Raw genomic sequence first — 17,205 nt, 5'->3', positions numbered from 1 at the left:
AAAATGCATAGCATGGCCAGTAGGACATTACCCATATATAGAAAATATACAATTCCTGGCGTCCCACGTCAAACATATGTTATTACACCCTGGTGGCTATTTTTGTATCTCTTAAAAATAGGAAATTTTCACTTTTTGCATTGAAAACTTAACGCGCATACGTAGGCTAATTCTATTCAGAGAAACACGGGGTTTTAGAAATGCAATCGACCGTAAATTTCACTTGAATGACGTAGGCCCGGGGGGTTACCTGGGTCCCTGTGGTGTAATAGCTGGAGTGGCTATGCAGAAATGGAACTTCTCTTTTTTATTTATGTATTTGTCCTGCATGGATTTAAAAAAACTTAAACGTGTTTCTGTATTTTAAAAATATTTTTCAGATTTAAATGGCTTGTAATATAGAAGTGTGGTAAAAAAATGGGACATTCTATTTTTTCGTCCCGGTAAACAAAAAACAATTAAAGAATATCAAAACCATATCATCACGACCCCATAGACCGTGGTCAATTGTTTAAAACATGATCAGGATATTTAAATATTATATAAGCTAAAAGTGTCCCGTCTTTCCCCACCCTACTATATATACATATACAATGAAACAACTATTTCAACATTGGCAGATTTTTAATAAAAACAATATCCAGATATTTTTATCACAATTTCTCACAAAACGTAGCAGTAAAACGACAACGACAGTTTAAAAATCAATATACGGTATATGTCATTTTACTTCCCGAAAAACGGTCTCGGTGGGTTTTGAACCCCTATCATAACATATTGCTTAGAAGAGTCTGACCACGGCCTGCACAAAGCAGAATGACGCTTTGGAGTTTTTCCTCGGCTGCTGTTCGACGTAGAAATTGTTTGTATTCTTCCATAGTAACCTTGGTACAATTTATCTGCTTTTTTTAACTTCTAAAATATGCATATAGTAGGGTGTGAAAAGATGGGACACCTTTTCATTCGATTGTCTTGTCCCATTTTTCTCCCATTTCGTTTTTATTGTAAATAATACCAAATCTAACGTGGAATTTGGTAATAAAGGTAACATATCATCTCTTTGCGTATATATCACGTAAAAAGATAAAAAAAAATGCATATTCTAACATTTAAATTAAAATCACCCCCAAATAGCTAAATATATAAAATCGCTTACGTTATCATAAAGTTTCACTTCGACCGATTTCTTCACGCTTGATTGCATGTGACCACGTGACCGATTGCTAGGTAACTGAGTAAGTGTTGACAAATCTAAAATGCAAAACAAATATGTAAAAACGAGTTGCAAAACGCGTTAATTTTTAAAGACACTACCGCTACAAAAGCGAACAAAACGTTTTTTTAGCTTCAAAAAGCTCTGAAAATTTGCGAATTTTTCTCTTGTGAATAGAGCTGCATTTAAAAAAAATCTGAATAAAAGTAATTGTACATGATTTTTCCCTACACATGCCGCTTTATCAAAGTTAATTACCGTCGTTAGGCCTTCGTGCACATCGTAATTCCAAACCAGATTTAATCAATTTATTTCTTGTGGTAAAGTCCGCCAGTTCTATATGCCACCTGTGTAAACGAGCAATACAAATTATGTAAATTAGAAATAATATCCTTATGAAACATTCTTAACTTTTTGTATGACTGTATAAACGTTTTGTACAGTATTAAAGGAAACATATAGTAGGGCGGGGGAAGATGGGACACATTTTCATTCTATTTTCCCGTCCCATTTGGTAGCAAACAGAAAATAATTAAAGAATTATAAAAGAGTACCCTCACGACTCGCCGTTGTTTATTGTTTAAAACACCATCAGGATATTTGGATATTATGTGTTAAAGTTTTTCAGTCATGCCTTTACCTGTTGTTTAGACCATTTGTTCCCAGTTTAACGTTGATATTTTCAAACTGTACGAAAGTAACTTTGTTGCTTTCAAAGGAATCGGGAATCACTTTTTCGATTGCTCTCTTTACGTCCACGTGTGTGATATCTATGCCCTATTAAAATGAACAATTGTAAAATAAGCTATGTCTACATAATGTCTGGTTTTATGTGGAAACCATTTGAGTATAAAGAAAATATAGCGTGGGTAATATGCAAAAATACTCTTAACAATTGTATTTTGTAAGAGGAACAGATAAATGTATGTGTAGTAGGGGGAAGACGGGACACCTTTAGCACACGATATCCAAATATCTTGATCAAATTTTAAACAAATAACAACGGTCTATAATCCATACTCTATGGGAGTCGTGAGGATACGGTTTTATAATTCATTAAATGATCTTTGTTTACTACTAAATAAGACGAAAAAATAGAATAAAAAGGTGTCCCATCTCCCCCCATCCTTTTATACAATAACATAAGAAACACAAGCCTTCGGATTACGACTAAAAATCCCCAACAATTTTTTTCTAGAATTGTTCCATTATTGAGTAAATATTGATATGGTTACGTCATAATCGGTAATAACGTAAGTTGATATGAACTCATAGTTTTGACGGACAGAATCTTTTGTTATTTAAATACCACACGACCCTTTTAAAAGCCACAGTCAGCTAAAAGGTATATTCTATGTACGCAACTGGTTTTATTTGCGTACTGGGTCTACGTTTTTGCGGTCAAGACGAAATCAAGCATGAAAAAATACTCCTTCCCAAGAAATGTTGTTTGGCCGACACTTCAAACAAACGCGTAATTTTAACGGTTCACGCAAGCATAACATTTTAAGATAAAAATGTAAAAATAAATTTAATTTTTAAAAATGTTTTAGCATGTTTTATGTCTTAGGCTGAAGTACCAAATAAGATCATATTGCATTTAAAGCAATGTTTTTTAACCGCGTGAATGCGTGTTAGTATACAACTTCGCAACGTTAAACGAAATTATTCAAAACATTCATACAATTTTGTTGGAATACTTTCCCTGTGTTCTTATACTGCAAGTGTATTTAGTTATATTCTATAAATACGTACGAAGTCATAGGGCAAAAGACACTCTAAGAGACCTGGAATTTAGTCAGATATTTTGACTGCAGTCAGCATGTCACGGCCTACTAGCGATAAATGTGAATTTCCAGGCCGTATTTCTCGTTAGCATGCGCTTAGTTACCGGGTAATCGAAGCACACTCGTTTCGGTCGACTTTTTGGCATTTCTTTAAAATGTCGAATGGTCGATTTTTCAAGATCTTGTAAATCTTCTTTGCTTGGTTTAGTAGATTCTTGGGGTTTCTTTGCTTCCTACAGAAACACATTATACATTTCCATACATATATAGTACTGTGGGATAAGAATATCCAAATATATCGTTATCGTATTTTAAACAATTAACAACGGTGTATAGGAATCGCAAGGATATAGTTTATAATGCATTGAATTTTCTTTGTTTACTACCAAATGTGATGAAAAAATGTGTCCCATTTCCCCCCATTCTACTATATAGGGATGAGACGAGACACCTTTAGCACATAATATCCAAATATCCTGATCGTGTTTTAAACAATTACCAACGGTCTATAGAAGTCATTAGGATACGGTTTTATAACTATTAAAATGTTCTTTGTTTATTACCAAATAAGACGAGAAAAAGAAATAAAAAGGTGTCTCATCTTCTCCCTCCCTACCATACATATATTGCCATTATCAGGATATATAGTATGACCAATTCAAAGCCAGTTTCACGAAATATAACACAGGGCTTTTACTATATAAGTAGCAGGATTGTAAAAGTTGTAAATCCGGACGGTGATAGTTTAATTTTATTGAAAATCCGGACGTATATTGTTTTACGTGCGTCTGTCACCAAAGCTACCAAATCTTGTTATGAAGCATATATTACTGACTATCACCACGACACCAAAGTCTAGTGCGGGCGCCTGTGCGATAGAAACCGTTGTTAAAGCTGCGATCTAATGTTTTATGTTCGTCGCGTGTTCGTAATTAACAGCTAACGAAGTCGCTCGAGTAACAAACATTGCCGTGCTGCAATTTGACATTTTGCGCTTAATTGTTACGTCACATGTCTTATTGCAACATAACTATTAACTATAACGTTTCATTACGTAACAATCGGGAGGAATGCCCACTGCCCAACGAACCACGAGATCGAAACATCGTGTATGAGCGTCACATTTTTACGCTCTGCGCGGGCGTAGGAAATAAAGGAAGACGCATGCGGTAGCATACATTCTACACCTAACAAACGAAGCAATCGTTGTGAATTTATTCTCGTGAAAAGTGCCGTACTGAAACTCTGGTTCTCGTGCGGTGCCAACGAACGATGTTTTTTGGCTTCTGAAGATACTTTACTTTGTAATATCATATTACAATTTGCGTTGGTTCCAATTTACCGATAGCGTCGCTCCTCGCTCTAATATTTGCACCAATTAAATTTCACATAAACCCAATTTACCTGCATTTATTAAAGTTTAAACTATTCTTGGTTGCTTGCTTAAAATTAGTGTATGAGCGTCACATTTTTACGCTCTGCGCGGGCGTAGGAAATAAAGACGCATGCGGTAGCATACATTCTACCACCTAACAAACGAAGCAATCGTTGTGAATTTATTCTCGTGAAAAGTGCCGTAATGAAACTCTGGTTCTCGTGCGGTGCCAACAAACGATGTTTTTTGGCTTCTGTCCAAGCTCGGCCGGGAAGATACTTTACTTTGTAATATCATATTACAATTTGCGTTGGTTCCAATTTACCGATAGCGTCGCTCCTCGCTCTAATATTTGCACCAATTAAATTTCACATAAACCCAATTTACCTGCAGTTATTAAAGTTTAAACTATTCTTGGTTGCTTGCTTAAAATTATATCGGGAATAAAACAATTAAATGAAATATAGAAGCACATAAACCACAATTGTTTTCTAGAATTTTAATAGTTTATCAAAGGTATTATGACGCAATCATCGTTACATTTTTAATCCACGATGAACCTGCGTAAAACTTTTCATTTGTTTCTACCGATTTAGATACGTCGTTTTAATAAATGTAATATCATTTTAAATTCACCACATAAAGGTTCCATGTGACATGATTTGTGACAAAATTAGTATAGTAGGTGTTAGGAAAATGCATTTTTTTTAATGTTTGCACGAACCGTGTCGTCATTTTAGCTATTCGCCGTGTTCTCGCAATGTAACCGATGCGGTTAAAATAGAGCGCACGTTTATGTCGTCAATAATTACGGAACAAAGAAACCAAAGAGTATATTGTCGGCCGAACGTAAGAAAGTTGATTTTAATAAAATAGGATTTATTTCTACTAAAAAAATCCGGACGTTTTTCGACGATCCGGACGGTGACATTATCACTGAAAAAGGGGTATTTTTACAATCCTGATAAGTAGTTACGGTCTTCGCTATTATTGGAAATCCCAATGTGTTTTAAATGTATTTATGTAGGACTAGGTCGTATATATGATTTTAAAATCACTGTACCGGCTTGCCCTGTATTCGCTTAGTCGAATCGTTGTTAATTTGGTTGCGACTTGTCACCGACTTTTTGAGAGCTGTCGCTTTTGTTTGGGAAGCTGACATTGGCACCGATGACGCCATACTGTCACGTGGTTTGTTCTTGCGCGGCGGACCGGAACGCCTTATATTTGAACGCTTTTCGTGCCTGGAATAGTTTAAAGAATAAATTGTTTTGGTGTTATATGTGTTTAATAATAAAATTTAATGGTAGAAATATACTGTGTAAACTTTTAAATAAAACCATGGTTTTCCGGATGATACAAAAAAATATATATTGATAAAGTACTGTGGAGTAAGATGGGAGACCTTTAGCACATAAATTTGTGTTTTAAACAATTAAAAACAGTCTATGGCAGTCGTGGGGATGTGGTTTTACAAATTTTTGAATGTTCTTTGTTTATTATCAAATAGAACAAGAAAATAGGATAAAAACGTGTCCCATTTTCCCCCACCTTATATACATAAATAGGACGGAAAATCTGAAATGTGTATAGGTTAGAATTCCCAAGTTTCGTATTATTGTTTAATTCACCATAATATAAATGTATTAATAATATTAATGGAAAGTTGGGCTTACTTTCCGTCCTGAGAATTTGTACTCGGTCGTCGTTTTATAACTTCCGACTCCACAGCGCCACCTACAACACGTCTTGCTGGCTTCGTTACCGTCACAGCAGGACTAAAATAAAAAAAAGAAAAATAGATGGCCCGCATGGGAAATTGGGACATACTGTCGCGGTAAGTAACATTAAGTCCCATTGAGACTTTGACGAAACATGGACAAAACAACATGCACAAATAATGGACAGAACATGGACAAAAAACATTAGCAAAACATGGAAAAAACAACGATAGTATATGGACAAAACACGGACCAAACATAGGTACAATAAGGAAACAAACAACGACAAAACATGGACACAACATTGGCAAAACATAGACAAAACATAAACAAAACACGCACAAAAAAATATGACAGTACCTTACCCGTTTTCTAATGGTACTGGGCAAACTTTCGAGGTGTTCTTTTTCCTTAAATTTAAATTGCTCTTTCGGACTTTAATTCGATCCGGAGGGGAGTCGGACTTCCTCCTGTGCCCATGAGCGCAAGGAGTCGGGTTAAAATCCCCTCTAGATGAGGAGCTTGCGGGTTCTTTTTTCCTTGATGCTCCAGAGACGTCTCCGCTCTCATGGAAGAGAGACTTTTCATAAGTTCCAGGAACCGGCTGCATCTCTCTTGGAGTTGACGGAGGAGCTTTGAGAGTTTTTGCTCCGGGAACAGAATTTAAACTGAGTCGGGAGCTCATATTATCTTCGCCTTCAAAAGTATTTTCTATTAGTTTTTGCTTTTTGTTGTTTTTTTTTTATTTGTATTTTTTTATACAGTGCACAAAACACTGATTTTTTAGCAAGTTTTAAAACAAGTGTTTTTATATACAGTAATGTGGGGTGGGGTAAGATGGAAAAACCTTAGCACATAAAATCCAAATATTCTGATCGTGTTTTAGATAAATAACAGCGATATATAGGAGTTGCAATGATACGGTTTTATAATTCTTTGAATCTTCTTTGTTTACTACCAAATCGAACGAAAAATTAGAATGAAATTAAAAGGTGTCCCATCTTCACCCACCCTACTATATGCCTAATATAAACAAAATTACAAAGTGCAAAATGTGAACGTCAATTGTTTAGTTTAATTCTATGTTTTTACTTTTTGATCTTGAAGCAATTCCGCAACTTCTCCGTATATTTTCTTCCGTTACGCGGCGCACTCGAGTATTTAAAATGTCATGCACTTGCGATATCACTGGATGACGTAACTTGGTAACCTTAAAAAACGTATTTAACATTTATCGAACTAAATTAATATAGTAGGGTAGGGAAAGATAGGTCACCTTTAGCACATAATATCCAAATATCCTGATCGTATTTTAAACAATTAACAAAGGTCTATGGAAGTCGTAGAGATACGATTTTATAATTCTTTAAATGTTCTTTGTTTACTACTGAATGGGACGGGAAAATGGAATGAAAAGCTGTCCCATCTTTCCCCACCCTGCTATAAATAATTGTACTTTTTTTAAACATAAAAATTATTAATAATTGAATAAGCTGCGTATCTAGGGAAATTAGGCATGTTGTATGATCACCAGAACGAACCACTGATTGGCCAACTACAAACAACTTCTTCGCTGATTGGTCCTTTATTAGGGCAGGAGCTGGACCGTGACCGTATCGAAGACGTAGGATGACATTGCGTCTTTCTTCTTGGCTCAGCGTATTTGGTGGAAGGACTATACCAGTTAACATTGTACAAAAACGCCTATTTAACTAACTTATAGACTATATCTATATAGAAAACTACGCCCAGTCACATTTTACAGCAAACTAATTTTGTCTTGCCTAAAACTGCATCACCCAGTTTAATTACTGCGTCATACGAGAGTATAATGACGTAACAAACTATCAAAATTGACTATTTTTTGCAACAGCCTAAAACTGTGGTAGACTAAAATAAATTTGGGTCTGATTTAAACCCTTGGTACGACTCCCATAATGTAAAGTGGCAATCCTAGCCTTTATTTTTTAGCGTACCAAACCGTATGAACTTATTCTCACATAATAGGACACATATATAGGTACTGGAGTCAATTGGACTATTTATTCTGACATACAAAACTCTTGTATTTACTCAGAAGAACAATACTGCGACATTAATGGTCATCATGTCACAAAACAATCCTATTCAGTCCGACTATGTAAATCTATTAAGCAAATTTACCAAACTAATAGAAACCCGAACGACGTTTACGGTCCAAAAACTCGTATTGTATCCGAGAAAATACGTTTAAAATATGACCTGAGCTTAACAAAAAGCTAGGCTAATATACAATGTGGGCGAGTTACTCTGAACGAAATGCTGAAAACTCGTCCATATGCTACTGTAATGATTATCCATAATGACTGAAGTCTTATGCCTAAACCATATAGGGCGCCTGAAACGTTTCCAGCTATATGTCTGTTAGCACTTAGTGATTTAACCTTGCGGTTATGTACTGAAATCTTAACAGAGGTAAAATACTCCTTTGGGGCGATATAGGTTTCTAGGAAAGCGTTTTATTAGAACAACGTTTAAGATTTACGACATTTTGCGGTTCGAAAACAACTTTACAATTAAAGACACTAAGCAAACATATTGAATAGGTACACTAAACAGCATAGCTTTTTCTGTAAGAGCTTTTTTAATCATAGGTAGGCTATAGCCTATGCGAGGTTAGGCAGTAAAATTTGACAACATACTAAACACTTGTAAATGTACAAGAACGATTTAATGACAGCTGTAGTTTTACGGAATCAATAACTTATTTCGGTAATAATTTTCAAGTTTTGATAATCTTTTTAATAATATTTTGCTGGTTTCTACCGTTTTAGTGCAAAATCTAAAAATAATTGATATTTTGTAACTTAATTAATTCCTTACTTTTTGTTTTGTGCAGGTATTCGTCTGTAGTAGTTCTTCAAATTTACGAATCAACGATATTATTCTTTAGTTTAATTATCAATTATACATTTAAAATCAAAAACTGGAATCATTTTACAAAATTAGAAATTAAAAGTAAAACGTAACAATTTCAATTGTGACGTTACACTCAAATAGTAAAAACAAGGACAGTTTGTCAAAAATGAAAATGGTGTAATACCGCAATGCCAGAAACCACGAAATAAATACGAATTGATTCTTATTGTTCCTGTGCAGGTCTTATTAATAAACCTTTAATTGAATTATTTTCGTTTTCTAAAATCCAGAGGTGTGGGGAAATTTTAAGCATAGCTATATAAAAGGGTTATAATTTTAAACAAGCCAAAACAGTTAACTGTTATTGGATAATACGTGTATAGTTGATTAGAACGGTACAGAATGTGTTTACCACATGGTCGTTGTTTTCTCTCTCTATATATAAGTTTTGTTCTATGTGTAATATCGACTGGCCAACCGCAAACTTCTGGTAAGTGCATAAATATTTATTAGCCTACTGTATTTAGTAGTGTGGGGGAAGATGGACAACGTTTCGTTCTATTTTCTCGCCCTATTTGGTAGTAAACAAAAAGCAATCAAAGAATTATCAAACCGTGTTCCCACGACCGTTGTTAATTGTTTAAAACACGATCAGGATATTTGGATATTATGTTTTAAATGTGTCCCATCTTCCACTACCCTACTTTAATGTTTAATTAAAATGTAATATCTTGGTATACATTAAAAAGAAAACATATCATTTTATTTTTTGTTTAAAAACAAACGTTTAACCATTTTTTGTTTAAAAACAAACGTTTAACCAATTTATTTAGAAAAGCATCCTAACTGTTTGAGACATGAAGAAATAACAAGGGTCGCCTATAAACGCTGGATGCTTCAAGTAGGTTGCGATTCATCTATATTTATGCAGTATGAATATGATGATGAGGATTACTATAGTTACAACGAAGAATCCCAAACAAGTTATACGGTACGCCAATGTCTAGCCTTTCAAGTCTGTTCTATATTTTGTATAGATTTATATTATTTTGTAAAGACCTATATATGGTATTTTATTTGATATATTTTGTTGGCTTATGTATAGCAATATTTTCTAGACATATTCTATATTTACCTAGAACCTATACCGAAACACTGTTGTATGGGGAGAGATGGGACACTTTCAGTTGGGTGGGAGAAGGTGGGACACCTTTAGCACATATTCCTGATTGTGTTTTAAACAACATAACAACGGTCTATGTTATTCATGACTCACTAGTAGTCGTGAGGATACAGTTTTATAGTTTTACAGTTTTATAATTCTTTGAATGTTGATCACTACCAAATGGGAGAAGAAAACAGAATGAAAAGATGTCCCATCTTTTCCCACCCTACTACATATTTGGTAATAAGAAACATAAAAACATAATATTGTTTCTTTTTCCACAGTGTATTATTTGGAATTTGGAAAAAAATGTTCTCCTGATAAACGTAACAGCTACGTCAACAGACATCGATGATATTTCGTATAAAGATTATAATGTTAAAGCTGAACCACAGGCATTTCTTGTACAAATGGTAGTAAGTATCTAAGCTATAGTTATACGTTTAAACGAGATTCGTTGCGCTATACTATAGTAAATACAGTAGGGTGTGGAAAATAGGACACCTTTTTCTTTTTATTTTCTCGTCTTATTTGGTAGTAAACAAAGAACATTCAAAGAACTATAAAACTGTATCCTCAGGACTCCCATATACCGTTGTCACTATGGTTTAAAACACGGTTAGAATATTTGGATAATATATGTGCAAAAGTTGTCTCATATCCTAATTACTTTACAGTGCTATATATATTACTTGTGTTTAAGGCTCAAGACTCGGGTACGTGCAAAGAGATACTTTACAATTACACAGTAATATACCTACCGAAGCAAAACTGTCAAGAAAATATAAATTTTGCTAGAAAAACCAAATGGCATATTGGGATACCTGAGATTTTGACATGTACAAGTAAGTTAAGTTACCTTAAATAAATTAATGCCAATTTTACTAGGGCTAATTTTACTATAGCTAAAACATTTGTTTGCTATAGTAAAAGCGGGCACGAGGTGTTTGAAACAGGACACCTGTGTTATAACCACTGTTGTTGCCCCGTCACGCGAAGGTAAATAATATATAAACTATATACATTCTCTCAATTGTTGTCATAAAGTAGTCGAATATAACTGAAAAGACACATATTTCTATAGCATTTTTTAATTCATAAGTTATAGATAATGCATATATATGGGCAGTAAACGATATATTTTGTTGCAGCTAGCATAAGCGGAATTCCAATTCCTCCAAATACCACGATAACTTGGTATAAAAACTGCAGAGATCTGCCAGAAACCGTATTTCAAATTAAGAAGGGCGTCTTCAAAAACTCGGTAAGTACTTTTTTTCCTAAACTAAATAGAATGGTTTTAATTACAAGGATTTGAGTTTTAGTTGAGGTTCCCATCAGTGGAGTACGAACATTTTGGCGTTTATACATGCGCTGTTACATACAATGGACAGAGAATGTTTTTAAAGAACTACGACGTATGCATAAGACGTAAGTATACCTTATGTAGGCATGGACGCTATGCAAATATCTTTATACTGCTATGTTTAACTGATCTAATACGGTTTAGTACTTGAATGGCAAATGAATGGCAAAACGGTTTTAGGATATTTTTTATGTAGTTGGGGGAAGATGGGACACTTTTGTATTCTATTTTCCCGTCGCAATTTGATAGTATACAAAGAACATTTTAAGAATTATTAAACTGTATCCTTACGACTTCCATATACCGTTGTTAATTGTTTAAAACACGATCCGGATGTTTTGATATTATGTGTTAAAGGTGTTCCGTTTTACCCTACTCTACTATATTATGTGCTAAACGTGTCCCGTCTTCCCCCACCTTACTATATGAATAATGTAGGCGGCACCACAAGATTGTATCTGGTTTAAGTTATAGGCAAGGGTGTGTTATTTATAATGACTTAGAGAGTATAAGAATGCTGGCTTATCGAACCTTAGTTGACTGTATTTAACCCGTTTACACACAGCTCCTACGTATACCGGCAGACCAAAAATCGGTTTAAAATGTCAGAGTGAAGAAATTTCCACAAAATTGGATCAAGACGTTGTGTTTGCTTGTGAAGCGAAGATGTTTTTTGGGAGCATTGATCGCTCTGATATTACGATACGGTGGATTCATACAGTCAATGTAAGATAAGGCTACAAAATTTTTAAAGTTCATTAGATTGTAAAACACAGTAAATTGTGCCATTAATGAGAAAATGTGCCGTGTTTTTGCAAGGTGCTTTTTGCATGGTTAAATATTGCGTGCAGGAATAGTGTGGACACTAGTTGTTTTTTTCTTGTGCAATATAACTGTATATGGTTTGAACGAAAAAGTATTAACTGACATAGACTGAAATGCCGCGTACTAATAGAAGAATATTAATATATAGAATGGTGGGGAAAGATGGACGCCTTTTGAATCTATTTTCTCGTCCCATTTGGTGGTAAACAAAGAAAATTCAAAAAATTATAAAACCGTATCCTCACGACTTCCATAAATCGTTGTTAATTGTTTAAAATGTGATCAGCATATTTGGATAATATGTGCTAAAGTTGTCCATCTTACCACACAGTAACTGTTTCGTCACTGTAATCTTTTGTAGTGTGTATATTTATCGATAGAGTTATTTTCGACCACGCAGAACAAAAACACGACTCCTACTTGTGTGAACGGAATAGCCTTGAAAGTTAACAGCACTGTTCGTTCTGGCTCGTCTTGCTCATTGTAAATACTGCATGAGATATAAAGCTTCGTACATTCGTATTTAATATTATTCTTTCTTCAGTGAATTTCCTGACAAATGCTACAGCCATAATGCAACTACTGATGAAAGAAGTTATACTCCTTTAGTATTACCCTTGAGGTTTAACATAAGGTAGTTTTTTTAGGTTAAAAACAACATTTTCTGTTTGTTGCTAAACAAATTTCAGTTGTATTTTGTATAAAACATATTTTCATGTACGTTGGTATACAGAATTCAGAGAAATCACATGCTAAAACGAGTAGTTATGCAGACGTGAACTATTCTATAAAGGTCGAATCTCACTGCATTTCTAATTAACGTTTTATTGAAGAAAATGTTAACTGTTTAGTGTTTATTCCACAGTTGCATTTGGCAGTTTAAGTTGTCATTTTAAGTTTTGGAAAAATGTTATTTGTTTAACTAATATGTATTACTTGCATTATAGGAATGTAAAGGAAACGGATCTTGGGGTATATGAATTACAAGTCAAAACACTGGACCTACAAAACAACGTATCAATAGCTTTGAATTTTTCCCAAGACAAAAGTTCACTCGTGGTAGGGTTAGCAGTGAGTCTGGGCGCTCTGTTCTTTCTGCTGTTGCTCGTTTTTATTCTCTGGTGGAACAGAATCTACGTTTCCGTTATTTACAAAAGAAAGTTTGGACCTTATACTAAAGGTAAGTCTGTAACAAGCCTAGACTTTGGCTTCTAAAGTAACGAACGTTCGTGTGGTTCGTATCACAAGTCCGTTAACTGGTGTTCAGTTTCATCCCAATTAAAGGGCAAGAATCAATGAACCGATTATTGTTTATAAAAATACTCTAAAACGGCTCTAAACTAAACAAAATCAAAGAGCAAAAATAAATTCAAAATCCAAATAAGCAGACACTAAAGATTTCGGAGCGTTTCTGTCCTATCAATTCACGACGGACATGGACCGATTTTCCCAGCGACAAACTCGTGATGTTGTATCTTCTACAGTTACTGCCCTTAATGATATCCGCTTCACCGTGTTTGACCAACATAAGGATATTGGAGGAGAATGTAAGTTGGGAAATTGGGTTAAAAGTTTTCTTTTCAAGAATTATTCTACGCATGTTAGTAGTAAAGTACAGTGTACAGGGTCTATAGTAGGATGGGGAAAGATGGTACATCTTTTTATTCTATTATCTCGTTTCTTTTGGTTGCAAACAAAGAACATTCAAAAACTTATAAAACCGTATCCTCACGACTCCTATAGACTAGTGTTAATTGTTTAAAACATGATCAGAATATTTGGATAATGCGTGTAATTGCGTTTCATTACGTAGCCTGGGTACCGTAACCCTAAAGTATATACATCAACAAAGTATATTATGTTCATGTTTTTTAAACATTTCATCGCAGTTATGGCTGAAAAAGCGATCCAATCAATGTCTGAATGTCACAGAGTTATTATTATTCTGACATCGGAATATATAAAAGACAACTGGAGTGTGTTCAGTTTGCAGCAGGTGATCATAAGTATTCGTAGAATATGACAATACCTATATACACACATAGAATACTAGCAACTGTAAATGTAAATTGATATATGGTGGGGGAAGATGGGACACCTATTCATTCTATTATCTCGTCCCATTTATTAGTAGTAAGCAAAAAATATTCAAAGAATTTTAAAACCGTGTCCTCACGACACCTATAGACCTTTTTTAAATGTTTAAAACATGATCAGGATATTTTGGATATAGTAGGGTGGGGTAAGATGGGACACCTATAGCACATAATATTTTAATAACCTGATCGTGTTTTAAACAAATAACAACGGTCTATGAGAGTCGTGAGGATACGGTTTCATAATTTTTTGAATTTTTTTCGTTTACTACTAAATGCGACAAGAAAATAGAATGAAAAGGTGTCCCATCTTCTCCCACCCTACTATATTATGTGCTAAAGGATATATTATTTTACAGGTTGGTAATTTAAGCTGTGTTGCACGAAAAAAAAATCACATTTTATTTTGGTCCGCTGGTAAATACGCTCCACGCGGTTATGTGGTGACTATGTATATAGATAATATATGTAATATGATCGCATTGGAAACATTGCGGTTAAACTCAGCATCCAGGTATATAAAATTCGCTGTGTTAGAATAATTTAGAAGTGTGGCCTTTACGGATAAGGGCACGTGAACTGGAATTACCTTCTAAAGACTGTTAAGAACGGTAATTACCTTCTAAAAATTTATAAAAACCGCAATGGGTGTACCACCACTGCTGGCCACTAATGGTTAAGGCCTAAATAGTGCAGAGGAATCGATACATTTAGACATACACGGGTACTTCACATATAACAATATTGACTATAGAATAGGAAATCTGTAAAATTAAAATGGGAAAATAAAACGGTAAAATACTTTTTTAAGTCACCGGACAAACTGCCCTGAACTGTATTAAAACAGCCTTATTTTTTAGACATTACTTTGGTATTGTCAACTAATTTGCTTGAATGCAAACTACCAATTAACAACACTGGATAAAACTTAGTTTCTCATATTTTCTACAGAGCTTTATGAAAATGATCGATTCCGGAAGAAAAGTGATTTTTATTCTTGTTCCAGGAATCCAGGAGTTTACTAAACAGAAGGGAAGCGAAAATGAGACTTGTAGAATGATAGATAGAGCTATTAAGGTAATGCTATAAATGAATGAATGAAATTTATTTCGTCTCTTCGGTCACGATAACGAAGAACAAGAGAGTTGATAAAAAGCGAAAAGACGGGTAGTAACGGTAAAACAACAGTTGTTAAAACACGCTTGTTGATAAAAAAGAAAGAAGTAATGTTTTGGATAAAAGGCGTGACCGTTACACCCTACAGACAATACAATTGGAAAATTAAATAAATAACATTTAATTAAACATATTAAAGTTCTAACTGGAAGAAAAGTGTGCGTAAGGACACAACCCGTACAATGGGAGGAGTCGGCCTTAAAGAAGATTGATCCAAAGATTGGAGCATGATAGAAAAACAAAATCCCCAAAAAGAAATTCCACCAAATAAATAAATACTGACATTGGAGGCATAATGTATAGTAGGGTGGGAGAAGATGGGACACCTTATCATTTGTTTTCTCGTCCCATTTGGTAGTATAAAACACAAAGAAAATTCAAAAAATTATAAAACCGTATCCTCACGACTCGCATAGACCGTTGTTAATTGTTTAACACGATCAGAATATTTGGAATATGTGCTACTATATACATTATGTCTCCTAATGTCAGTATGTTGCTTGTTTACGTTTACAGAATGTTTAATTTTAATCTCAATTTTTTAATTTAATCTCAAAATTTTAAATTTAAATTTTAATCTCAAACGAAGCCATTTGCAGACAATATATCAAGACCGTCAGTAATAATTTGAAATTGCGTCAGGTTTACTGTAAAATAGCACTTTCTTAGATTTTTATTTCAGAAACGTGGTTTTGGTTGCACTTTGTCTTTACTATTATAATAGAATCAGCCTTGATTTAATGAATTTTTCTACCACTATAGTTTTAACATTTAATTAACGATTCTTTACACCGCTTATGCAGCTGAATGATTCTATCCTGTGGTCAGACAACAAACATTTCAACAAAAACAAGTTTAAACTGATGTTGGAAAAAGCTATGCCGAAAGTTCGACCAAACAATAGAAAAGGGGAAAAGGAATGAGACAGCACTGTTTTTATTTCGTAGAAAACCCCATGGCATAGTTTGATTGACAGGGGAACAAAAACTCACCGTACGAAAAAACTATATAACGTTTTACTGCTGTGTATTATCGGTATTATTTTTCTTTTATAACATAAAACTGCCCGGTTTGTGAAAATACATCAAACGTCATAATGTTGCTTCTATTAAAGGCATGGATTATGCAGTTTCGGCAGCATGCGATTACGGACATATTCAACTATAGTAGGGTGGGGAAAGATGGGACAACTTCATTCGATTTTCTCGTCCAATTTGGTAGTAAACAAAGAAAATTGAAAGATGTATAAAACCGTATCCTCACGACTACCGTAGACCGCTGTTATCTGCTTCAAACGCGAACAGGGTATTTAGGTGTTAGGCGCTAAAGGTGTCCCATCTTCTCCCATATTACTATAGGCTATGGACGATTGGTAAACCTTGGTTTTGTAGTGCAGAAAGGGGTATTCGCACAGTAATACCAATGCAGAATAAAGAAAGAATATTGCATTGTGGAATGCAAATGCACCAGTGTGTGGAGAAATTCTCTATAAATTGAATGTTGGTGGTTTGATTAAAATTTATTCTAGCTGAAGCTGAAATAAATGACTGCCTTCAAACTTTTAATTCATACAAAAACGTCAG

The 17,205-nt window shown here is 34.4% G+C and overlaps 2 protein-coding genes across 3 annotated transcripts; one reads left to right on the top strand and one right to left on the bottom strand.

Annotated features, from left to right (window-relative positions):
- Window positions 1-8: 8 nt before the first annotated feature.
- Window positions 9-9,082, bottom strand: LOC149725090 (uncharacterized). Of its 2 annotated transcripts, none has more exons than XM_089892662.1 (10): window positions 8,959-9,082; window positions 7,189-7,306; window positions 6,462-6,792; window positions 6,052-6,153; window positions 5,439-5,619; window positions 3,105-3,233; window positions 1,854-1,990; window positions 1,472-1,560; window positions 1,157-1,251; window positions 9-884 (listed from the first exon to the last, which is right to left on the bottom strand). In XM_089892662.1, the coding sequence occupies exons 3-10, from the start codon at window positions 6,779-6,781 to the stop codon at window positions 768-770; spliced, it is 1,170 nt and encodes a 389-aa protein (XP_089748788.1). In that variant the 5' UTR covers window positions 6,782-6,792; window positions 7,189-7,306; window positions 8,959-9,082; the 3' UTR covers window positions 9-767. The 2 variants fall into 2 exon arrangements, with proteins under 2 accessions (XP_089748788.1, XP_089748787.1); XM_089892661.1 differs by lacking the exon at window positions 8,959-9,082 and adding an exon at window positions 7,638-8,458 and having other exon boundaries at window positions 10-884.
- Window positions 9,083-9,344: 262 nt separating this feature from the next.
- LOC149725089 (uncharacterized) lies at window positions 9,345-16,713 on the top strand. The gene is made up of 14 exons (XM_089892655.1): window positions 9,345-9,484; window positions 9,828-9,985; window positions 10,444-10,575; window positions 10,863-11,004; window positions 11,311-11,423; window positions 11,485-11,590; window positions 12,091-12,251; window positions 12,751-12,833; window positions 12,895-12,984; window positions 13,298-13,530; window positions 13,739-13,897; window positions 14,240-14,346; window positions 15,398-15,523; window positions 16,426-16,713. Exons 1-14 carry the CDS (start codon window positions 9,397-9,399, stop codon window positions 16,543-16,545), a joined length of 1,818 nt encoding a protein of 605 aa, XP_089748781.1. The 5' UTR covers window positions 9,345-9,396; the 3' UTR covers window positions 16,546-16,713.
- Window positions 16,714-17,205: the final 492 nt, after the last annotated feature.

This window comes from Ciona robusta, chromosome 14 (genome assembly GCF_009617815.1).
Source record: "Ciona robusta chromosome 14, ASM961781v2".
NCBI classification, from domain to species: domain Eukaryota; kingdom Metazoa; phylum Chordata; class Ascidiacea; order Phlebobranchia; family Cionidae; genus Ciona; species Ciona robusta.
This window is presented reverse-complemented; position numbering and strand designations above follow the sequence as displayed.